General features: G+C 45.7%; 1 protein-coding gene across 3 annotated transcripts in view; it reads left to right on the top strand.

Moving 5' to 3' along the window:
- Positions 1-25,432, top strand: part of LOC137413728 (alkaline phosphatase-like) — a 127,586-nt gene that overhangs the window by 45,411 nt on the left and 56,743 nt on the right. For all 3 annotated transcript variants that reach the window (XM_078771446.1, XM_078771448.1, XM_078771447.1), the window contains exons 7-10: positions 6,319-6,450; positions 22,636-22,705; positions 23,378-23,512; positions 23,661-23,852. In XM_078771446.1, coding sequence (XP_078627572.1) covers positions 6,319-6,450; positions 22,636-22,705; positions 23,378-23,512; positions 23,661-23,852 — 529 coding nt within the window. The remainder of the gene's footprint in view (positions 1-6,318; positions 6,451-22,635; positions 22,706-23,377; positions 23,513-23,660; positions 23,853-25,432) is intronic.

Below are 25,432 nucleotides of genomic sequence, written 5' to 3'. Positions count from 1 at the left end.
GATGGGTGATGGGGAGGATTTGGAGGGGAGGGGCAAGGGGGAAGATTTGAAAGGGATGGGTGATGGGGAAGATTTGGAGTGGAGGGGTGATGGGGAAGTTTTGGAGGGGAGAGGTGATGGGGAAGTTTTGGAGGGGAGGAGTGATGGGGAAGGTTTGGAGGGGAGGGGTGAGATTGGATTTTGGAAAGTGTACGATTAATGGGAAACGAACAATTTTTGCAAAATGTGTTTCTTGTGACCTTTGAGTTAAAAATACGTTTAAGGACGCCGGATGGGAGGTGGAGTGCAGGTGAGTTTAGGGAATGTAGAAAAGAGGCACTGTAAGAGATGGAATTTTTTTTGGGGATGAATAGATTTGGTGAGCAAGTCGAAAGCAACCTTTTAAAGAAGAAGAAGAAAAAGGTGTTATAATATACGACAGAATACAGTACTTCAGGGGGAAGTTTAAACATTTTTTAAAATTGAGCAGTGAAAACTATCTGGGGAAATGGGGGAGAAACACGTGGTCGAAGAACGAACGAACTAATAAGAACAACGAATAAACGAATGAGAACAACAAATAAGAACAGAGAAGGAAATGTTTTTTTTGGGATTTTTTTTTTTTGAGTTGAGATTTTAAACAAGGAAGTCGGCTATGGGGTGAAAAGACTGGTAAAAACAGAGAACGAAAGTTATTGGAGCACAAACGACAGACCGCTGAGAGAAAAACAAAGCCTCAAGGTCGGACACGGTAGCCGACAAGGCCTTAAAAGACACGACACGAATTAACACGATTTTCTATACAGGTATGAAAGATTTACACTGAGAATCTTCCTTGGGACACACTTCGGTACAAACACCATAAAATAAATACAGCTTTAACGAAAATACAAATGGGAACAATTACTTAACTTCGATTTCGATGGACAGCGTGGACAGCTGCGAATACACGAAACCTCGCCGGCAAGCCCGAGCGCGGAAGCGCCAGGATCGACTTGAGATGAAACGTCGCAGTAGTCTTACAGTGGGGTAGCCGGGCACAGTAGCTAGGTCGGATTATTTGTACCTTGGCGAACAACGAATCGTCATTGCGTGGACGCACGGCTCATTTACAGGAAACAGATCCAGGCCTCCACGTCAGCCTCTACCTGTACTAAGCCTACAGCGGTTCATTCGTGATAACCAATCACTGGCAGCGATGCACAATCGCAACCAAACAAGCAGGAGCTGCATTAAGTGAAGGACAGTCCTAGGGTCCATGTTGTCATGGAACGATAGCGAGAACAGGGGTACACACCGAGGGAGAGAGAGCAACGATATGAGCCATTCAAAGCCAATAGCTGACACCTCCGACTGCCGTCTAACGCGAACCAAAGTCAGAGTATTCGTATTAGTAGACGCGCGGCCGCAGCCCCTCGCGACCAGGCCTCGCTCGGCACATACGACGAACGTCCTCACGCACGTTAAAGTCAAACGTCAAAGATATCGTACTCGCATAACATGGCGATTCATGAGAATCGCGGAGAATGTCGCCTACTGTGAGGCCCGCTCAGGCGGCCCACATTGTCACATCCGCAGCGAGGTCCCCCTCACCCGATCCCTACACCGGGCGATAAGTGAAGGCCCCACGAGGCCTCCGTTCGTCTCGAACACTCAGATGGGCATGACGCGTCCCGTCCAACAGTCCAGCAGTCCAGCGCTTTGTGGATCGGTAATTACCTCAGACGGATCACGCACGGCATGCGATGTCACGTGTAACCTAGATTGTCCTCCGGAACCTAAATTGTCATCCGGAACCTAAATTGTCCCCCGGAACCTAATTTGTCCTCCGGAACCTAAATTAGGGTTAAGGTTACCGGTGGAATGGAGAACGAACAGAGGCCGCCCAGCTATACCGATCGGATCAGCTATACCGAATCGGCCCAGCTATGCTGATCGAATCTTCTGTGTTGGGCTCAGACCTAGCTGGATCGCTCCACGCACTGACGGCGAAGTGACGCACTGGTGCCGTGGAGTTCCGCATGACGCACGACACGAGGTGACGCACCGACACCGTGGACTCGCACGTGACGTCCTGGATGGATCCCCCTATTGACAAAACCGAGAGGATGTTCTCATCCTCATCCACCCCTCCTCCGAGATTGCAGCTGCGCTAGCTCTGTGTACCGAAGTAGAGCGACCTTCGCTGTCTAGGTCAGAGGGAAAGTTATGCAGGCAACAACCGGACGAGGCGTCTCGCAGTCTCAATCCCGGCGCGAATGACTTGTAAACAAGCCAAGAGCTCTGTTCAAGGGCGAACAGTCGGCGGCGCCACCGTGTCCAGCACGAGAGGCAAGGGATTCGGGCTCTGTGCTCAGTGTTATCGTCTCCTTGGTCACCGTGTACCCCGAATGCACTAGGGTCCTACCTGATAACGGTATGTGGCCTCATAGATAGCTAGTCTGTACCCAGAATGCTCAATGGTCCTAGCCGATAACGGTATGAGTCCTCGTTGATGGCGAGACGGCTCGGGCGCGTGGCCTGTAGGAAGCGCCGCAAGTAACCTTATGACACACACGTCACACGTATTGAGCTGGAGCGGTCAGTTTGAGTATGTCCGCAAACCGTGGAGATACCAAGGTAGATGGAAACTCGGATAAACGAAACTCTGGTGATGCTGACGTCATCGATCACACTCGAGAAGCATGCAATTACGTTAATGACGCCTGAGGGCAAACGCGTGATTTGAGAAGGCCATCGCTCTGGGCCTTAAGACCCGCGGACTAGGACTGGACCGATGGTGCCGGGCACCGTGTATTGGATCCTCAATGTCGATTGGATTGGGCGCGTGCGGGGCAGGGTTGATGGCGAATTCCCCATCATCGGATTCCCTGGGCTGAGCTCCAGCCGAGCGGTATCCCCGCACGGAGCAAAATGACACACAAAAACTATAGACGCGCGTCCATTTGGCAGCAGCACTCGAGCGTGCTCGGGATTGGGTACCGAATACGAACCTTGTCGACGAGCAGGTCGTATTTACTCGGGTGAACCGCGCGTTTGAGGAAAGCCGAAAATGTCGAACTCGGCCTGTCGAACCAGCGCTGGGCACGCCAAGTCGAGTGGGCGAGCACGCTGGGCAGCGATAAATTGCACATCCTGAAATAGCGTCTCGTTTGATAGCTATCAGGCCGCGTTTGTCAGGAGTTAGATTTGGGAATAGCGTCAACAGTTCGGTAGCCATTCCCGCCAACACACGAGCAGAGAGGATGGTGTTCCCACCGAACTTCATTTCCGGCCGCCCATGTCGATGGAGGAAATTGTGTCGAAAGGTGGGCAAGACCATTAGGCAGACATCCGTATACATCATGCTATCAATAACTAGCTTGATACGACATTCCCCTTTAGTGCCCGAGTGCCTGGGAGGCTATGAAGATCCCGCATGATATCCTCAGAATCGGCCTTCCGTGCCGTCAGACGAGGCTCGCTGCCTTGTCCGTTAATCGGTACAGAGCTGACGGCGCTGGACAAGCTGTGCATCCGTGCAGTGTCGGGTCCTCTAGGGATGCCAATCGAGCCTCAAGCGTTGAGGCGATTCCGGCCAGCGGCGATCGCCGGCCTCGCAGAGTAGTGCCCGCGATGGGTGCAGCGTGCGGCTCGCGCATAGGAGGGATTCCGACGAGCAGTGATCGGGATCGCCGGCCTCGCAGAGTAGTGCCCTCGATGGGTGCAGCGCGCGGTTCGCACATAGAAGGGATTCCGTCCAGCGGTGGTCAGGTACGCCGGCGGAGTGAGGCATGACAGACATGGGAGTCGTGAGCACACGCATGGAAAATCACATCTCGTGCCGGGCACGCAAATCTAGGAGGATTCTCTCAGAAGAAGCCGTTAGCGTTTCCCGCAACTGAGGCAGTCACAGCTAGACTCGTACCTTCGGCTCCGAGCACGTCCATCGACCCAACAGGGTTTCAGCTGCAGGACGTTTCCCAGTAGCATCGTTCTCCAGGCGTCTTGCCGGAGTTCGTCACACCAGCTCCGGTGTTCGGACCTTGGGAGAGCATTACGTGCTCAGTCAACGTAGTTCCTGAACGAAATGCTTGAGGGGTTCCAATGCATCCGGTCTCTTCGTGGCAGATTGGTAGCGAGGGCAGTTGGCGCTCCGTGGCTAGACCTGGCTCGGCGGGTCCTCCGCTTGACGTTCTTCCCCGGGGAAGGGTAGTTGCAGGAGCGTGGGCATCATCTCGATTCATAACGATGTCAGGAGAGGATTATGATTAATTGTTGTAATAATCAGAGATACAACATTGTCTCAGAGCTGAGTTTAATCGTAATCGATCTCAGACAGCATTTTTTTTTTCTTTTTCTTTTTTTGGTATACTGAATCGAGGCTCGTGAAAGAGCTGACATTTGCTTCACAAACAAATCAATCAGACAAACAAAATATATAAAAAGAGGGAGCGGAAGACAAGATGGGGAGAGAAGGGGAAGCACACAAACACTTGAGAGCACACAACATTTGAAAGCAGGGAGATGTGTGGAGGGAGAGGGCTTGGGAGGAGGAGGCGTGGGAAGGGGGGGGGGGGGGGGGGTGGGAGAAGTATAAAACACAAGGATACCAAGGACTTCCAGGACAGAAGTTGGTATTTCAAAAAAGTGGAATTGGGGTGAAATTAGCGGGGGTAGAAAAGATCAAGGTTTTGGATGGGGGAAGATAAGAGATGGTGGTGAACAGCTGTTTTAAAGACCTGGAGGGTGGAGTGGGATTGAAGAGAGTGAGGGAGTTTGTTCCAGAGGCGGGAGAAAAGAGGAATGAAGGAGTGAAGGTGAGCAGAGAGTCTTGATTTTGGCATTTTTAACCATAAGAGGGTTGCAGGCAGATCTTGTGCGACCTGTAGGAATATTTGCGGGACAGAGCCCAGAGAGAGCTGGGGGGGGGGGGGGCAAGGCCAGAGAGGAGTCGGTAGAAGACGGAAAGACCACCAACCTGCCTGCGGTGAGTGAGTGAGAGGCCCTTGGAGTTAGCTTCATCGCGGGAGATTCCAATGATTCTGAATGCTTTGGTTTCAACAGCGTGAAGACGAGCTAGGTTTGAGGCAAGAGCACCAGCCCAGAGGGGAGAGCAGTATTCCATTGAGCTGCGGATGAAAGCCTCTAAAGAACCAGCAATCTAAAGGGAGAACCAGCAATCATAGTATTAGTATTACTACAGGTACATACAGGTACATACAGATGATATCTATTCAAGCGAGCATGCAGCGCACAATGCAGAATCCTTACCATTCTACTGAAGCCTGGAGATGCTATAGAATTACATGGCACAGAACTACCTTCTGCGCTAAACGGCAGTCTCTTTATAGGAGTCGCGTAGGAGCCGCGTAGTGGCAATGAGTAGAATAACACCAGGGTCGTAACTTAGATGACAATTTCACCACAATGACGTCATCATTATTTGTTTTCTAAACTAATTTATTCCTAGATTGTGCTCAAGAAATTTCATCTTGATCGGATGAAGTTTTGTACTTGTCGAATTATCGAATTATGACGTCATAATGGAAGCCTTGGGCCTAGAGAGTTAAAAATTGGGCACAGTCTATTCCAGGGCAAGACAAACATGTGTGTAAAGTATGACGATGTTATGTGCAACGATGTAGATGTAGTACTGCACACAAACACACAAACCAACCAATCAACATACTTTCCGGAATTGGCAAGTAACAAACAGACAGGCAGGGGTGAAAACATAACAAACCTTGGTGGCGGAAGTAACTAGAGGTACACATTAAATCCAGAGACAGCAAAATAAACAGTAAAAATCGGACAAAAATGACTGGGAGAACTGTTCTTTGAGGAAATCGGTACGAACGAGCTCAGGGAACTAAACCGATTCCCAAAATCCTTTACACCCCATTCCGAAACGTTGAAGGTCAATGTCGTATGGCAGTCCAAAAAAAATATGGCCATCATTGGATCCACGGGCCAAGGGTAAATCGTGTAAACGCAGATATCGAGTTGTTTGTATTCACAAGTTGTTAATCTTACACATTTTGTTTATTCACCTTTACAAAGTGCAGGGTAAACGTGGTAGAATCGGGTGGGGAAAGGTGCCCCCGACAGGAAAGGTGAGGCAAGACCATCCTTGTGTGTTGTCGCTCTGCCACGATCCTTCACTTTGTGTACAAAACAAACAGAAACCCAACCTATTTTGTTGTCCATTGTGTTTCTTTCTCGTGGTGCACAGGTTGTAAATATCTTGGCTGACATGAAGTGAACAGATTTTTGATACGAAGGTACGGTTGAAACGGACAAGCAGGTTCTGGATACCTATTGCATACCCATCCTCCCGTTCGCTCTCTTGTATTGTAGGTTATTATGGGAGGAGGGAGGAAATACATGTACCCATCTGACCAACCGGACGTCGAGTATCCCGATGAAAATGGAACACGGCTGGATAAAAAGAATCTCGTCCAAGATTGGCTGGATATGCATAAGGCTAAGGTGAGGAGGGGAGAGGGAGTCTTGTATGGGAGGTGGTGGTCTGTGGTGGTGATAGGAGGAGGTGTGAGGTTTAGGGTGTTCATAAACATCTACTCCTGGTTGGGAGAGGAGCACAGAGAGTGAGGACGAGTTGGTTTGAGGTGACAGAAAGAGATGAAGACAGCATGGTGAGGTGACTGTGTGTTAAATGAATCGGGATGAACGAATGATGGAATGAACAAAGATGTCGATACTGGGACAACATTAACAGTTATGCCATATAACAAGACATACAAACTTAACATCTCATATCTTGTACAGGGGGAATGGATGCTTACCTTGTGTGTCTCGTACATGAAAATATTCACATACCTGATCAGAAGGCATGCATGTACTCGCATTCGATTTACTTGCCACCATTGTTTTGTCATTCAAGATGCCTCATGACCATGGCAAGTACGCCATTACATATTGTCCATAATTATATTAGAGTGTACAGGATTAGAGCATGAGGTGCAGACAAAGGAACGGAAGGGGAGGAAAGGGGAAGACGCCTCAAAAAGAAAATAGACACCCCCTCCCCCCCATTTTTATGCAGGTGCAAAATCGAAACCCAACCATAAAAGAGAGAGGATAGGGCAGGGGGGGAAAGAAAGCGCAATAAATAAAACAAGACATCATGCAGAGCACGAGACTTGCAAAATCCACCCCTCCCAAAAATAAAAAGTTGCCATGGATCTTACTATAATTCACCAAATGTCCGTCCGTCCGTCCGTCTGTCTATCTGTCTGTCTGTCTGTCTGTCTGTTCGAAGGTACCGTAAAAACTGCTGAACCGATCGCAAAGATATTTTGGGTAGATAATCCTGGGATCTCCAGGAGTAAAATAGGCTATTTAGTTTTCCCAATTTCAGCTTTAGTCTCCAGCATTCTCAGGTTTGGACTCCCGCATAACATTCGCGTTCGCATTACGTTCATTGTTCTCATTGTGACGACGCACAAACGGCTGCACCCGGGAAAGCAACATGTCTTCATCGATCGCTAACAGATCGCTGTCTCCATCGATCTTGCCAAGGCCGTAACAGCTGTCGGCTCAAAATCCTTTTAACTGTTGATTTGGTACAGTTACACGTATCGGGAATTTGGTACACGTATCGGGAGTACATACGACACAGCGATTGTGAACACTATCATCGATTACGATCATCACGATCATAGTGAATCTGTTGGAACCCATCTGTGGATCGGTCCCATCGGCCGATGGGTCTGACCCATCTGTGGATGCACGAGAAATGACAATGCAGACCCATCGGCCGATGGGTCTGCGCCATCTGCGGATGTGTTGTTCACCTTGAAGGAATGTGTTGACAGAATGGTGCTCTTCAATCAGGTACACAGTCATTGGAATTACATGTGGTAGGAATTTAACAGAGATGATTTTTAAATGTTTAACAGATTAAACCACATGTCACGGACTGCTTTATAAACATTTATGACATCAATTGCTTATTTTTAGGTTCAAATAAACATACTCATCCACCATTGATGCATAGGAAACACAGATGGGTTCACCTTCAAGGTGAACAACACATCCGCAGATGGCGCAGACCCATCGGCCGATGGGTCTGCATTGTCATTTCTCGTGCATCCACAGATGGGTTCCAACATATCGATCACGATTTGAAACACGATGGAATAATATTTACCGATATGAACAGTGATGTGGCTTTTATTGAAATTATAAAGATACTGTTTAGATTTTGATGATTTGCGTGTGATATGATTCAACGGATGTTTATATGAATCGTTTAAAATTAAAAAAAACCTTCAGTTTCTGATATTTTGCCTTTTCATTTGGGCTTCCCAATTGAAGCCCCGCCCATAGGGCGGGTACCGTTGCTCGTACATCAAATTGTCCATTAAGATTAAAATTGACGATCTTAATCACAGTCGGGATAGTAAAACTATCCCTGCACGTAAGAGCGTGACCAAGGGTTGGCGTCAGGAAGGGCATCCGGCCATAAAAACATTGCCTCAAACAGGGAACCATGATTGTCATGGGGCCCGCAAGGCTAACCCCCGCTTTAGCGGGGAAAAATGGCCTTAAAACGATCATTCAATCACAGTCAATTCGATCTTAATTGACGATCTTAATCAACGAGGGTCAATTCGATTAAAATTGATAATAATTCTTCAGATGAAAATTGATGCTATTAGAAGCTTGATCCTGAGTTTACCTTTGACCTTTTGACCTCAAAAATAGTTGGTTTCCCAATTCAGTGAGGCACTATGCAAATGCTGTTAAATTTTCAAGTCAATCGGATGAAAATTGATGATTTTTCATATGAAAATTTCTGATTTTGGAAGTTTGACCTTGAGTTGACCTTTGACCTTTTGACCTCAAAAATAGTTGGTTTCCCAATTCAGAAGGCACTATTGTTACGGATTCGACACTTCTGTTGTTGTGATTTTCATCCACTGTAAACATTTTTGATTCCATGTACTATTATTATTGTCGTTTGAGGGAAATAGAGCTTACTATTTTCAAAAGGTAAAAAAGTTATTGTTTTAAATGAAACCGGAACCGTACGACGACGAGGAGGAAGAGGCGGAAGAGAAGGCGGAGCAAGTGAGTCGGACAAGAAGCCGAGCTGCTTCGAGGTCTGGAGCGAACGATTGGCGAACGAGGGTCACGAGTGAACTTTGGGTTTCCCGGGAAAGGGATTCCTACGACAGAGTTGTTATTGCTGTGACTGATCAACCTGTGTGTCAGGTTTTGCGGTCGATTCCGAAGAGAATCGTTGGAGTGCCATTACACCACGAGAACGGGCCGTCGGCCATTTTGACTCGCGCGCTTTGCACATTGCTCAAGGTTTTTCACTTCGTTTCAACCGGTTTCACCGCATTCAGACGTTAATCTGGTGTGCGTGTGTCATGTAGCTTTTGAGTGGGAAATCTGCGGTTCGCCGATTTGGAGCTGTGGAACGTCCATACCCGAGGGTGTGATTTCCCAGTCGCCTTGAGGGCACCTTTGCGCAGCTTTGGCAGCGGGACTGTAACTGCCAACCCAACGGGATTCTGGTCTCGATACGCCATCGTACGGACTATGACTGGAGTGGATCGACTTTGGCTTTAAGCCGGAATCAACTTTGGCTTGAAGCCGGGAATAGAGACATTGGGAATGTTCTTCTTTTCGCTCACTTGGAGCACAGTGAGTTATATTGTACGAACCTGATGGTACCATCATAGGAAATATATATTGGTTGTACAATTGATTACTATTGTTTTGTGTTGTTATTCTTGTGTGACCTTAATACAATATTTGTTTGTTGGTAACAATTGGTGTGGTTTCACCATTGATCTTTGACACAGAATAACACATCTTTCTGCCGTGACTCCTCTCGGGGCTCGGAGGTACACCATGACCGGGGTTTGGGGAGGAGCACGTAACAGAAATTGGGGGCTCGTCTTTGCTGATTAAATTCCCTAACATTCGTCCGTGATAGAATTCCCTAACATCCTCGTCCGGGATTAAATTCCCTGATAACCTTCGTCCGGGATAGAATTCCCTAACATTCCCCAAATTCCCAAATTTGGAATTTTTCTAACATTCCCAAATTTTTCAAAAAAAAAAAATTTGAAATTTTTTGTGTGAAGGTTAACAGGTGTTAAGTGATAGTCACCATGGTGTTTGACGCAGAAAAGTTTGCGGCGTCCCCTAATGAGGCACAGTTCCAAGCGTTAAAAAGATCAGAACTCTTGATATTGGCCAAATATTTTAACTTGGAGGTCCGAGTTAATATGAAGAAAGCAGAGATGCAGACATTGGTGGTAGAATCTCTGGTGGGACAAGGAACATGGAAAGAGGTAGCCTTGGATTGGTTACCCGAGGAAAAAGAAAATGTGGAGCTCCGGAAAATGGAGATGCAACTGCAGAGCCAGGAAAGGTTAAAAGCAGAGGAAAGGAGAGCTGAAAAAGAACTCGAGGAGAGAAGAGCAGAGGAAAGGAGAGCTATAGAAGAAAGAAGAGCAGAGGAAAGAGCAGAGGAAAGGAGAGCTGAAAAATAACTCGAGCAGCGAAGAGCAGAGGAAAGGAGAGCTGAAAAGGAACTCGAGGAAAGAAGAGCAGAACAGGAACGAGAACTCGAGGAGAGAAGAGCAGAGGAAAGGAGAGCTGAAGAAGAAAGAAGAGCAGAGGAAAGAGCAGAGGAAAGGAGAGCCGAAAGGGAGTTAAAGGAACATGACATGGAGTATCAGAAGGAACTTAAACTCAAGGAGCTGGAATTAATGGGAGAACGGAGAGAAGTAGTATCCATGCCGGCTAGTTCGACAACTAGTCAGAACACTTGGGATGTTGGTAGGCATTTGAGGCTGGTTCCACCCTTCAATGAAAAGGAGGTAGCCGAGTTTTTTTTTACACTTTGAGAAAGTGGCTCAAATGCTAAAATGGCCTGTGGGGTCCTGGACTATGTTAGTGCAAAGTGTTCTGGTGGGTAAAGCTCAAGATATCTATTCGGCTTTACCGATTGACCAATGTGCAGATTATGATGGTGAAGAAAACCATTCTCAAAGCCTATAAATTGGTCCCTGAAGCTTACCGGCAAAAATTCAGGAATGCCAGGAAGAGGGAGAGTGAGACCCATGTGGAGTTTGCCAGAATGAAGGAAACCATGTTTGATCGGTGGTGTGACTCGAAGGGGATTGGGAAAGACTTCAACCTGTTGCGACAATTGATCTTGATGGAGGAATTCAAACAGTGTGTCCACGCGGACATTAAAGTACATCTGGATGAAAAGAAAGTACCACAGTTGTATGAGTCAGCAACAGTGGCGGATGACTATGCCTTGACACACAGGATGGGGTTCCACAAACCTAACTTCCCGCCTAGAGTTAGCCAGGGGAGTTATGGTAAATCAGGTGCGGAGAACAAATATTCATGGAGGCGGCCTGGAGATGACTATGAGGACAAATCTGATACCGCGACTTTTAGGGATCAGAAGACTACACTTCCAAGACAGACTTATCTTCCGGGGAGGCCGAGGCAGACCTCGAGTTTTTCCTCCGGGCCTACTTGCGCTTTATGCAAGAAACCTGGGCATTTGATGTCCCAATGTTACGCCCTGAAAAGGAAAAATCAGGAGCGGAGTCAGACGAGTACAACTCCGAATGCATTGGCCAATGCGAGAAATCGTCATCGGAGGACAGTGCCTTGTGAAGGTTCCCATGCCAAAGTTACAGCATCACAGAACGACCTTGTTCAAGAGGGTTACAAACCTTTTATTTCAGAGGGGTTTGTGTCACTGGATGGAGACTTAACGAACCAGAGACCTGTAAGGGTATTGAGGGACACAGGAGCACATCAATCTTTGATGCTTGAGGGCATTTTGCCATTGTCAGAGAAGATGGCAACTGGTGTTCGTGTTCTTTTACAGGGGGTTGGTGGCTATGTTAAAGCTCCACTTCATGTCATCCATTTGAAGTCTGATTTGGTGTCAGGACCGGTCACCGTAGGTTTACAAGCCACTCTACCTGTAGAGGGAATCTCTTTTATTATCGGGAATGATTTGGCTGGTGGTCGAGTTTCTGGTAATCCGATGTTTGTTGAAAAGCCTAGAATGGAAAATAACACCGCACAGTTAGAGCAGGAGATTCCGGGTATCTTTCCATCCTGTGCCGCGACTCGTGCTATGGGTAGAAAGCGCTCTGAAGAGAAGGAGAAGGTACTGACATCACGCTTTGCACAGGCACTTCTTGTCAAGTACACTGAAACTAAGTGTCAGCACACACAAGTCATGGATGGAGGCAATGTTGGCAGGCTCTTTGTAGGTGGACTGAACTTTGACACAAGTGAAGATGTTCTGGACTCTATCTTTGGCAAATATCAATTATGGACCACTCTTGGAAGTGCTGCTGATAAAAGACAGGGAGACGCAAAAGTCGAGAGGGTTTGGCTTTGTCACGTTTGAAAACACAAAGGACGCCAAAAATGCAGAAAAGGATTTGAATGGCAAGGATTTGGATGGTTGGACCATAACAGTAGAGAAGGCAGGCCATGGGCGTCGAGGGGGCTACAGAGGAGGAAAACGTGGAGGTAGTTTCAGGGGTGGCTATGGCTCCCGGGGTGGGAGTAGTAGTTTTGGTGGCGGCCGCAGTCGTGATTACTATGAGGCTCCTTGCAGCAGCAGCGCAGTTTTGGCAACTCTCGACGGGATGACTATTACGGTGGTAGCCGAGATGGGGACCGCTACTCACGTGACTACAGCACCCGACTCTACAACCGTGATTATGATTTTTATGATCAAGAGAAGAGTTGGAAGCACTGAGTGCTCAGGAGCAGCCGAGCCAAGATTCCTACACGGATTAACCCATGAACTCCACGTTCCTAAATGCGTCCATGCAGTGAATACTTCCAGGCCTCACCACCCAACCACCATGAAACCTGGCTCTCAGCTCGGCCTCCTTCAAAAAGTGCAATAGATTTGCTTTGCTTTGGATTTTTGATCACAACCCCTTAACCTTCATTCAAAAAAATGAAAAATAAAAACCAGAGGTTGATGAGATGGAGTTTGGCTTTGCAGGAGTTCAACTTGGAAATTGAGCATGTAAAGGGCAGGGACAATGTCGTCGCTGATGCTTTGTCCAGAGTGAACTAACTTTGGAAATTTCTGTTGGTTTTTTTTTTTTTTTTTTTTTTTTTTTTGTATACTGAATCGAGGCTCGTGAAAGAGCTAACATTAACTTCACAAACAAATCGACCAGACAAACAAAATACACAAAAAGAGGGAGCGGAAGACAAGATGGGGAGAAAAGGGGAAGCACACACACACAACATCCGAGAGCAGGGAGATGTGTGGAAGGGAGAGGGCCCGGGGGGAGGAGGCGTGGGAAGGGGGGGGGGGGGGAGGGAGAAGTATAAAGCACAAGGACACCAAGGACGTGTTTGGAAGTTTTGTTGCTTTATTTTGGGGAATATTAATTATTGTTGCTCACGTGAATTGATAATTTGGGTGTGAGTTTTACTTTTGTTTGTTAAAAGAGTTTTTGCCTGCAAAGAAAGTTTTCACTATGTTCAAATTTTCTTTCTTGAGGGGGGGAAGTGTTACGGATTCGTCACTTCCATTGTTGTGGTTTTCATCCACTGTAAACATTTTTGATTCCATGTACTATTATTGTTGTCGTTTGAGGGAAATAGAGCTTACTATTTTCAAAAGGTAAAAAAGTTAATGCTTTAAATCAAACCGGAACCGGACGATGACGAGGAGGAAGAGGAGGAAGAGAAGGCAGAGCGAGTGAGTCGGACAAGAAGCCTAGCTGCTTTGAGGTCTGGAGCGAACAATTGGCGAACGAGGGTCATGAGTGAACTTTGGGTTTCCTGGGAAAGGGATTCCTGCGACAGAGTTGTTATCGCTGTGACAGATCAACCTGCATATCAGGTTTTGCGGTCGATTCCGAAGAGAATCGTTGGAGTGCCGTTACGCCACGAGAACGGGCCGTCGGCCATTTTGTCTCACGCGCTTTGCGCATCGCTAAAGGGTTTTTCACTTCGTTTCAACCGGTTTCACCGCATTCAGACGTTAATCTGGTGTGCGTGTGTCACGTGGCTTTTGAGTGGGAAATCTGAGGTTCGCCGATTTGGAGCCGTGGAATGTCCATACCCGAGGGTGTGATTTCCCAGTCGCCTTGAGGGCACCTTTGCGCAGCTTTGGCAGCGGGGCTGTAACTGCCAACCCAACGGGATTCTGGTCTCGATACGACATCGTACGGACGATCACTGGAGTGGATCGACTTTCGCTTGAAGCCGGAACCAACTTTGGCTTGAAGCCGGGAATAGAGACATTGGGAATGTTCTTCTTTTCGCTCACTTGGAGCACAGTGAGTTATATTGTACGAACCTGATGGTGCCATCATAGGAAATATATATTGGTTGTACAATTGATTCAAAGCGTCTTTGGGCTTCTTGAAAAGCGCTATATAAAATAAATGTATTATTATTATTATTATTGTTTTTGTGTTGTTATTCTTGTGTGACCTTAATACAATATATGTTTGTTGGTAACAATTGGTGTGGTTTCACCATTAATCTTTGACACAGAATAACACATCTTTCTGCCGTGACTCCTCTTGGGGCTCAGAGGTACACTGTGACCGGGGTTTGGGGAGGAGCACGTAACACTATGCAATTGTTCTTAAATTTTCAAGTCAATCGGATGAAAATGGACGGTTTTACAGATGTATATTTATGATTTTGGAAGTTTGACCTTTTGTTGACCTTTGACCTCAAAAATAGTTGGTTTCCCAATTCAGTGAGGCACTATGTAAATGCTGTTAATTTTTCAAGTCAATCAGATGAAAATTGATGATTTTTCAGATGATAATTGATTTTGGAAGTTTGACCTTGAGTTGACCTCTGACCTTTTGACCTCAATAATAGCTTGTTTTCCAATTCAGTGAGGCACTATGCAAATGCTGTTAAATTTTCAAGTCAATCGGATGAAAATTGATGATTTTTCAGATTAAAATTTCTGATTTTGGAAGTGCGACCTTGAGTTGACCTTTGACCTTTTGACCTCAAAAATAGTTGGTTTCCCAATTCAGAAGGCACTATGCAATTGTTCTTTAATTTTCAAGTCAATCGGATGAAAATGGACGGTTTTACAGATGTATATTTATGATTTTGGAAGTTTGACCTTTTGTTGACCTTTGACCTCAAAAATAGTTGGTTTCCCGATTCAGTGAGGCACTATGTAAATGCTGTTAATTTTTCAAGTCAATCGGATGAAAATTGATGATTTTTCAGATGAAGATTGATTTTGGAAGTTTGGCCTTGAGTTGACCTTTGACCTTTTGAGCTCATTAATAGATGGTTTCCCAATTCAGTGAGGCACTATGCAAATGCTGTTAAATTATCAAGTCAATTGGATGAAAATTGATGATTTTTCAGATGAAAATAGATTTTGGAAGTTTGACCTTGAGTTGACCTTTGACCTCAAAATAGTTGGTTTCCCAATTCAGTGAGGCACTATGCAAATGCTGTTAAATTTTCAAGTCAATCAGATGAAAATTGCTGATTTTGTAAGTTTGACCTTGAGTTGACCTTTTTTTTTTTTCTTTTTTTTTTTTTGTATACTGAAACGAGGCTCGTGAAAGAACTAACATTTATTTCACAAACAAATCAACCAGACAAACAAAATTTACAAAAAGAGGGAGCGGAAGACAAGATGGGGAGAGAAGGGGAAGCACACAACCACAACATTTGAGAGCAGGGAGAAGTGTGGGAGGGAGAGGGCTTGGGGGCAGGAGGCGTAGGAGGGGGAGGGGGGGGGGTGGGGGGAGAGGTATAAAACACAAGGGGACCGAAATTAGCGGGGGTAGAAAAGATCAAGGTTTTGGATGGGGGAGGATAAGAGATGGTGGTGAACAGCTGTTTTAAAGACCTGGAGGGTGGAGTGGGATTGAAGAGAGTGAGGGAGTTTGTTCCAGAGGTGGGAGAAAAGAGGAATGAAGGAGTGAAGGTGAGCAGAAAGTCTTGATTTTGGCAGTTTAACCATAAGAGGGTTGCATGCAGATCTTGTGCGACCTGTAGGAATATTTGGGGGACAGAGCCCAGAGAGGGCTGGGGGGGCAAGGCCAGAGAGGAGTCGGTAGAAGACGGAAAGACCACCAACCTGCCTGCGGTGAGTGAGTGAAAGGCCCTTGGAGTTAGCTTCATCGCGGGAGATTCCAATGATTCTGAACGCTTTGGTTTCAACAGCGTGAAGACGGGCTAGGTGTGAGGCAGGAGCACCAGACCAGAGGGGAGAGCAGTATTCCATAGAGCTGCGGATGAAAGCCTTGTATGTGGTGAGGAGCTCAGGTGTGCAAAGGAAGGACTTCGCACGACGGAGGATGCCCAGTCGGCGACTGGCTTTGGAGGCCAGATTTGAAATGTGGTTTTCCCAGGAAAGATCATGGCAAATAGTGAGACCCAAAAGCTTGAGTGACAGAACTTCTTGGAGAGGATTATTCAGAAAGTGGATGGGAGGGTTTTCCAGTCGGTCTTTTCGGAGAGACATCGTAAGAGTGTGAGATTTATCAGGATTGAAAGACATGTTCCATTTGTTTGCCCAGTCTGTGATTTTGTCCAGGTCTGCAGAGAGTGAGGAGGCTGCAGGCTACTGATCTGAGGGATGAGGAATGGAGCGACAGAGAGTAGAGTCGTCAGCAAAGAGATAGAGAGGATTTTCAAGAGAGTCAGAGAGATCATTGATGAAGACCAGAAAAAGCACAGGGCCCAGAACACTACCTTGGGGAACTCCAGCCTGAACAGGAAGAGGAGATGAGAGAAACCCATTCAGGGCCACACGTTGACTACGACCAGAGAGGAAGTCCGCCAGCCATGCGTGGAGATTTCCATGGATACCAAAGGAGGAGGGTTTGGTGAGCAGAGCAGGGTGCCAGACCGTATCGAAGGCATGTGAATTGTCAAGGGAGACAGCTCTAATTTCCTGTTTGGCATTGAGGACCTCCATCCATTGTTGAGAAAGCAGAAGCAGCATGTCCAGAGTAGAGTGACCAGGTCTGAAACCAAATTGATGATCAGAGATCAAGCCATTGGAGAAGAGGAAAGATTTCATATCTGAAGCAATGATGGATTCCATGACTTTGCTGATAATTGGGAGAAGGCTGATTGGTCTGTAGTTGCTGGGATCTGTTTTTGCACCTTTTTTGTGCAAAGCGGTGATGTTGGCTGATTTCCAAGCAGATGGCAGATGACCTTGAGCAAAAGAGAGGGTGAAGAGAACAGAAAGAGGGAGTGAAAGAGCGGAAGAACATGATTTTAGGACCCGTGGGCTGATGCCGTCAGGACCAGTTGCAGAATCAGAGTCGAGGGTTGACAGAAACTTTTCCACCTTGTCAGGAGGAAAGGACACAGAGTCCAGGAGCAGCTGGGTACGACTGGGTACGGTGGGTACAGAGAGGGATGGGTTTGGGACACAAGATTTAGAGGCAAACACAGAGTTGAGGCATTCAGCTTTTTCACGTGCGGAGTCAGCCGTTAAGCCGTTTGAGGTGAGGGAGGGGATGGAGGGGGAACAAACACCAGAAACAGATTTGACCAGACGCCACCAGGATTTGGAAGAGGGAGACAGATAAGAGAGTTCGGTCTTGAGAACGGTGAGATATTGTTTCCTGGCTCTCCTGAGGGTGGACACACACTTGTTTCGGGCTTTGTGAAAGGACCTTTTGACCTCAAAAATAGTTGGTTTCCCAATTTAGTGACTCAATGTGCAAATGCTGTTCAATTGTCAATTGGATGAAAAATGGCAATTTTAGAAATTTGACCTCCAGATGCCCGTTGACCTCAAAATCAATAGGCTTCTCAATTGTGACGACCTCTACAACTTGGTGAATTTTCATGACAATCGGTTTAGAATTGTGACTTGGAGAATACGTTCTCAACCATTTATTGGACGTGCATGTACCGATCTTGTTCAAGCTTTGCACACACATAATGAAAGATGGCTTACATATGCACGTCATTTTTTTCCGACATCAGATCCAACATGGCCGACTGGTGGCCATTTTGTTACTCAAACGTGTCCGCATCCATTTCTTGAATATTCACGGTCCGATTTTGTTCAAAATTGGCACAAGCACAGTACAGGAGAGTATACATATGCAGAAGATTTTGTTTTGTAATTCGACCAATGATGGCCGACTGAGGGCTATTTTGGTTGTAAAAAAAAACAACCCGATATTGACCACGTTCTCAAACATTTCTCGGCTATGCATTTACCGATCTTGTTCAAACTTGCAAACTTATAATGAATGATGATATACGTATGCACGTCATTTTTGTTCGAGATCGGATCAAAGATGACCAACTGACGACGCCCTCAACTATTTATTGATGTTGAACACGTCTTCAGCCATTTCTCAGACTTCCATTTACTGATCTTATTCAAAGTTTGCACACAGATAATGAATGATGGCTGACATATGCACGTCATTTTGTTTCGACATCAGTTCCAAGATGGTCGAATGGCGGCCATTTTGTTACTTAAACATGTCCCCAACTATTTATTGGACATGCATGGACCGATTTTGTTCAAACTTGGGACAAGGACAATACATGAGAGTCGACATATGCAGAAGATTTTGTTTTGTAATCCAACCAAAGATGGTCAACTGGCGGCATTTAACGCCGTACAACAAAATTACTAAAACCATGGGGGCTATGACATTTCATGTCTTTTTATTCTTGTTATTGTTAATATTTTCATTAAAATTATTATTTTGCAATATTGTAATGTTAATATTATTTTTGGGAGTGATTTATGAAAGTTAACAGTTTCAATTTACATGTGACTTGGAGAATACGTTCTATGCTTAAAAATAAAAAAATTCTATGCTTTAAGATGCTTAAAAAACAGCTGTTCACCACCATCTCTTATCTTCCCCCATCCAAAACCTTGATCTTTTCTACCCCCGTTAATTCACCCCAGATCCACTTTTCTGAAATACTGACTTCTTTCCTGGAAGTCCTTGCTGTGTCCATGTGTTTTTTTTTTTTTACCTCCCCCACCTCCCCCCCTTCCCACGCCTCCTTCCCACGCCCTCTCCCTCCCACAGATCTCCCGATGTCCCTGCTCTCAAATGTTGTACTTGTGTGCTTCCTCCTCTCTCCCCATCTTGTCTCCCGCTCCCTTTATTTTGTCTTATGTGTCCGTTTGTTGTTTTGTCATTAATGTTAGCTCTTACATGAGGCTCGATCTTGTATACAAAAAAAAAAAAAGATAAATTGAAAATTTTAACTACCTCTTATAGGTAATATGTAGATCTGTGATTTCGTATTGACAATCGTACATCCTAAATTCAATATTAAAAAGTTTGTGGCACTTTTTAGCAATTTTGGCGGCCATTTAAAAAAAAAATGGCCGCCATATTGAATGTTCTAGTTAGCTAATCGACTGGATTTAAAGAGTATCTATATAAGAACATCACTGCCAAGTGTCACACTTATATCACAATGCGAACGTTTTTGTGTTAGCAGCCGAGCTACTACCAAGTTTAAAAATAAATGGCATAATCATAATTGTCATCCATCCCATCAATGCCTCATCCTCACCACCACCACCACCATCTTTCTTCTTTGACATAATTTAAACATATTCAAATATCCTACTTTATGCACCCTAAATAGAAAAATGCACCCAGGTAAAGTAACCTACTTTACCTGGGTGCATTTTTCTCTGCTTTAGTGCTTAAAACCGTGGATAGTGACATAGGGAAGTAACAGAGTGAATGCCACCACGTGACTGACGAAAATGTAAGAGAGAATTCAACAGGTTTTTTTTTTGTTTTTTTTTGTATACTGAATCGAGGCTCGTAAAGAGCTAACATTTATCTCACAAACAAATCAACCAGACAAACAAAACATATAAAAAGAGGGAGCGGAAGACAAGATGGGGAAAGATGGGGAAGCACACAAACACAACATCCGAGAGCAGGGAGATGCGTGGAAGGGAGAGGGCCGGGGGGAGGAGGCGTGGGAGGGGGGAGGGAGAAGTACAAAACACAAGAACACCAAGGACTTCCAGGACAGAAGTTGGTATTTCAAAAAAGTGGAATTGGGGTGAAATTAGCGGGGGTAGAAAAGATCAAGGTTTTGGATGGGGGAAGATAAGAGATGGTGGTGAACAGCTGTTTTAAAGCCGCCAGTATATCTGATATCTGATAGAGAGTAATATTCATTTATGAAGTACCACAAAAGGCCATCGGACTCCGCGTTTGTGTTTCCTACAAGGTATCTTGGAATTTTTGACGATCTGGTTGGATGAATACCCCTGGATGGTGACCACCTTACAGTAAACATCTCGATGGTGTTTCTTGTCTTACCTGTGTCCTTTTCTGCCCAAACCGCAAACTTCTTGGCAGAATCGTTGCCGGAAGTTGAATTAAGAGCACCTCTTCCATCGCTTTCCCTGTTTGCAGAAGTTTCTTTAACCCAGACACCGACGACAATCCATTGTGCTATGGTGTAATTGCTCGTATCACCCATGGTTGCCTTCACTCAATCTGAAAAAGGGAAAAAGGAAACGAATCAACATTCTGCACACAAAGGCAATGGCACAATTTTTAGACCGGGTGACAAGACATTGTGGCCACCCTGCACACATGTGCCGAGTGCGATGTCCATGAGAGGGTCTTGTTGAGGAATATTATGTCGTCTGGTGTTGTATATTATCCACCCTAAAACCGCCTCCATCCACACTCCTCCCCCCAAAATAAAAGATAATTTAAAATATTGTCATGTGGACTGCTCTCAGTTAAGATCGAGAGTAAGCCACGGATGGAAACTAGCGTTAATGAAGGCGTTATTCAATTGATGGTGGATGATACGCGATGAGGAAGAAAAATACCGACTTACCTGGACGGCCTTGATGTCTTCACCCTTTGAAAAGTAACTCAAACCGAGGCGGATTTTAGGTACAAAAATAAACACGGCTTTATTGCCGGAACCCAAATCAAAGAACGCGACGATAAAAACTAAAACCTAAGTTGGGATCCCACACACCTCACTTCAACAACAGACAAAGGAAGAATTAATGAAAAGAACCATTATGTTCTATTGTGGGGACTTATCTCGTCTGGCTGAGCGTCAGGGATCGTCAGGCTCGAGCACGTCGTCAAGGCCACAAGCGTGCAAGCCTGCCGCGGCGCTGGTGTTGGCGGGAATAAAGGCCGCCGTCTACCCGTTCACACTCCACTAGGCCCCACCGAGCCACTCGTTCGCCCCGGCCTCGTCCGCTGGCATGCCACCGGCCTTCTGCGCGACTCGAACGGGTCGCGTGCAGTTCGCTCCTCCGGCCGTGCCTGGCTCCGTCCACGCAGAATCGCTCGCTTGGCGTCCAGAATGGGAAGGGCAAGAGCGACGAGATCAGAGGACAAGAAAAAGGCAAGAAATTTTTTAGGAACGCAAGGGAAGTTCAGGGCAAGCAGAAGGTCCAGCAGAAGAGGCAGTCCAAAACGAGAAGGCAAAGGGAGAGAGAGAGATGCCGGCTAGCGAGTCGTTATAGCGGCCGTCTCATGACATCAGCTCTCTTTCTCTCCCAATCAGTGCCTCACTTCTCGACCTCTCGAATGTTCTTATCGCGTCTGTCCCTTCCCATTGGCCGAGCGCTTCATGCTCTTTCCCTCATGCCATCGGTCGGTGGCCAATCAATATCTCGCTTCTTTCTACCTTCCTTCCACCAATCCGAGGGAAGCGTCTTGCCCCTCCCTTGGCCAATCACCAGTCCCTCCTTACTCTGCCAATCGGTGGCCTTCGTCCTGCCTGTGCTATGTGTCATCACCATGCCGGCGCAATGCGCGGGCGCTTCCTGACTGTTCTTCCGGTAAGTTTTAATGTGACAGCGGAATTTTATTCGTGGGTGTGCTAATGGGGACAAAGGATGCGCTAATGGATTCCTAATCTACGTGTCTATGTGCGTTGCCATACGGGACAATGGAATGATCACAGAGGGAACGACGTACAAGGGAATTTTACCCTTATGCCCTAATCGAGTTAACAAGCCCCGCCCCTTTGTGACGGGGACGAATAAACACTTAATCCGAACAAACCGCCTAAACATAACTTATTACATGTGGGGTTCCCGATCACGACAACCGGAGCATGATACCTACACAGATCTACCTAACTCTATATATGTCACTACCCCAAAATTCATAACAATATGTTCCCCCCTTTTTATTTTTATCACCCATGTGATATCCCTGAACCTGCACGCTGTTCTCAACCCCCAACTTCCCCAATGAAAGTCATTTTGACGGATTTATTTAATCCGGTCTTGGTGTGGTGCAGGCATGATGGGCCGAATGGCTTTCTGCTTCCTAATTTACGTAATATTATGAGCCCAAAACTGCAAGGTTTACTGGTAAGCATGTGACCAAAAACACCTACCCCTTCTTTTCAAAAAGCAGCCTGTGGCCTTGTTTTGCAATGAAAAAGGACCCTTTTATCCCCCCCCCCCCCCTTCCAAATCCTGAAACGCTTCTGGCGCACCTGGGTGCAGGTAAGCGTTGTTAACCTTGCTCTTTGACGTCTTCCTTGTCGTGTTGTGTTTGGGTGAAGATTATTTGGACCCCAAGTACTTGCTTTTACAAAAGAAAAGGTGATTGACGCTTACCTTTGTTAATTCCACTTGTTTTATTGTCGTTTTTGCAGAGCGCTTCGTATGTTTGGAATCGAACAGCGCTGGAGGATATCGATGCAAAAACAACGGACTTCTTGCTTGGTAACTGACAGGCCGCCATTTTGGGAGGGAAGGAGAGTGTGAGCATTGTATCTCTGGGGATCTACAGGGTGGCCCACCAAATGTTCACACATTTACAATTACTATTTAAAAGTTTTAATGTGTGCAAAACAGCAATACATTGATCAAATGTGAATACACCATTTGGATATTCGTTTGTTGTGAATAACATGGCCGTCATGACCATTTGCTTTTGCATTCCCTCCGACCAACGGAGAAAATAGTATTCCCTGCTCGGCGACACCACACCTCACAAGTAGTCGCATGCTCGACCAAATATTTCACCCTCAGTTCCCACATAATATATGCAAGGAAGAATGGGAGAAACTCCCAAAATCTCAATTTAATCCATTTTAAATTCAGGCTGTAGCAGAACAAAATGTGAAATAAGTCAAGGGGAGTGAATACTTTCTGAAGACAGTGTATATGGGACAACCGAGACCATAGACCCTTAATCAGCTCATTCTAAAATGCACATAAACAGATTACTCTTCAAGATTCCCTCAATACATGAGGAAATATCAGGTGCAAACAAAGCACCAGGTACCAGTTGGTGGGCCATCCTGTAGGAAGATGAAGGGATATTTGGTACGAGAGAAAACTTAGCAGTTACAATTGTGCCGACTACCGTCCCCTACTCAACCCACCCCCAAGGTCTGTTTGAACCAGGAGATATGCAATTCGAACAGGAAAGGAATACGACATCAGACCCTTCGCTCTTGGATATGGTGAAAAAAGCACTGGAGATCCTGAAGAAAAATACCAATGGATACTTCATGCTAGTTGAAGGTGAAGGGGCATGACACACTTACACCTGTGTTCACACGTTTAACAGTTCTGCATTCACCAAAACACCAACTTACTCACACCTGATATATCAAGAGTTTCACAAACACTGGGTCTGACTCTAACATGTTCTCCCTTTCTGGATGATCAGGTGGACGCATCGATCATGGCCACCATGACGGTTGTGCTCACAAGGCACTAACTGAGGCAGTTGCTTTTGACGACGTCGTTGGAAATATAACAAACATGGTGAACAAAGACGACACCTTGCTGGTGGTTACCGCAGACCACTCACACACATTCTCCCTCGGAGGCTATGCCCTGCGTGGAAACCCCATCTTTGGTGAGTTCCTGGGGAGATGAGGCATGGGGTGGTTGATCTTACGAAACAACTTCAACATCCTGACAAGCATCCCTTTGCCCAAACGATCAGTTCTGGACAAATGAGAAGGGGTTCCAGTCAGAACACACTTCAAAATTGTACAACTTTGGTTTATTACTCCGTACGCACGAAGCAAAAATTGGGACGAAGCAATTATGGTTCCCTCTGTCTGTCTGTCTACAGACGTCGGTCTGTGATTGAGGAACTACATCATTCCAATTTTAAAATTTTATGTTTTGAACACTGGAGAACATTCATCGGAAAACGAACCTGTAGTTTAGCAGTATCTTAGCTCTGAATTTGGTAAAATGTACGGAATGTTGTCCCGGTCGCACATGCGCAGGGAGGAATGATTGTTTTACTCTGTCTGGCAGTCAAACTAAATTGAAAAAAAAATTCCAAACAGGAAACTTACCATTTTAAGGATGTCATAAAGGAAACAAACAACAGGCACGAACTAGAACGGCACTCAGTCAAGAGCATACCTCCGCCAGGTGAACAGTTTACGTTTTGTATCCTAGAGTAGATCAGAAAATCACAATACAGAATCACATTTAATCAAAATCATCCTGTCCACAACTTTTGTATCGTTTTTGGCCCGACGACCAATGGTGAAGAATCACTTAAAGAATTCTAGTAGCCGGATCCGGATCCGGATCTTCACCAAAATCCAATTATTTCGTCCTTGTCACATACACTACATCTCTGCCAAATTTTGTCCAAATCCGGCGACAACTTTTTGAGATATTTTGTTCACAAACAAATTGACAAACAAATGAAAAATCGGTCAGAGACCGAGAACTTGCCAGAATGTACTTTTTTTTATTGGCCATTTTGGATAAAAATAATAATACATAAGGACATGGGTTGAATCCCTGCTTGAGAGAATGCCAACCCACTCCCCGCCATCACGGTCGTCTCTCCAACTCACAATCCCACGAGATATGTGGAAAGGACGACCCAAAACCAATTATCTTCTTTTTGATTTGTATATAAACATCATTAAAAGTAAATAATGACCTCGGTCAAAGTTCAAACGACGTGGGTTTAAGCTCTACATGAGAGAATTCCACATAGCTATTTTGGCGGTGTATACGCTAACAGATCGCTGTCTCCATCTATCTTGCCAAGGCCGTAATACCTATCGGCTCAAAATCCTTTTAACTGTTGACTTGGTAGTTTTTACAATGAAGGAAACACGTATCGGGAATACATACGACATCGCGATTGTGAATGTGACAGCTCTGAGGCGTCTTTCGCTTCGCATCACAGTGACGGCGAGCACCAACATGGCGGCTGTAAGATTAAAATCTGGCTTCAAGTCCCCTCACCACCCAAAATATATTCCGGCAAGTAACAAACCAACCAACCAACATACTTGCCGGAATCTATTCTGGCAAGTAACAAACGGACAAACAGACAGAGGTGAAAACATAACCACCATCCACCTTTGGTGGTGGAGGTAACAAAATCAGGATGAAATTCCCAATGAAAATCCGCCTCATCGCGGCTTCATTTAAACCGTCGAATCCTTCCGCTGT

This window comes from Myxine glutinosa, chromosome 2, assembly GCF_964187855.1.
Source record: "Myxine glutinosa chromosome 2, kmMyxGlut1.1, whole genome shotgun sequence".
Taxonomy (NCBI): Eukaryota; Metazoa; Chordata; class Myxini; order Myxiniformes; family Myxinidae; genus Myxine; species Myxine glutinosa.
Note: the sequence above shows the minus strand (reverse complement) of the source record. Positions and strands in the feature narration are given on the sequence as shown.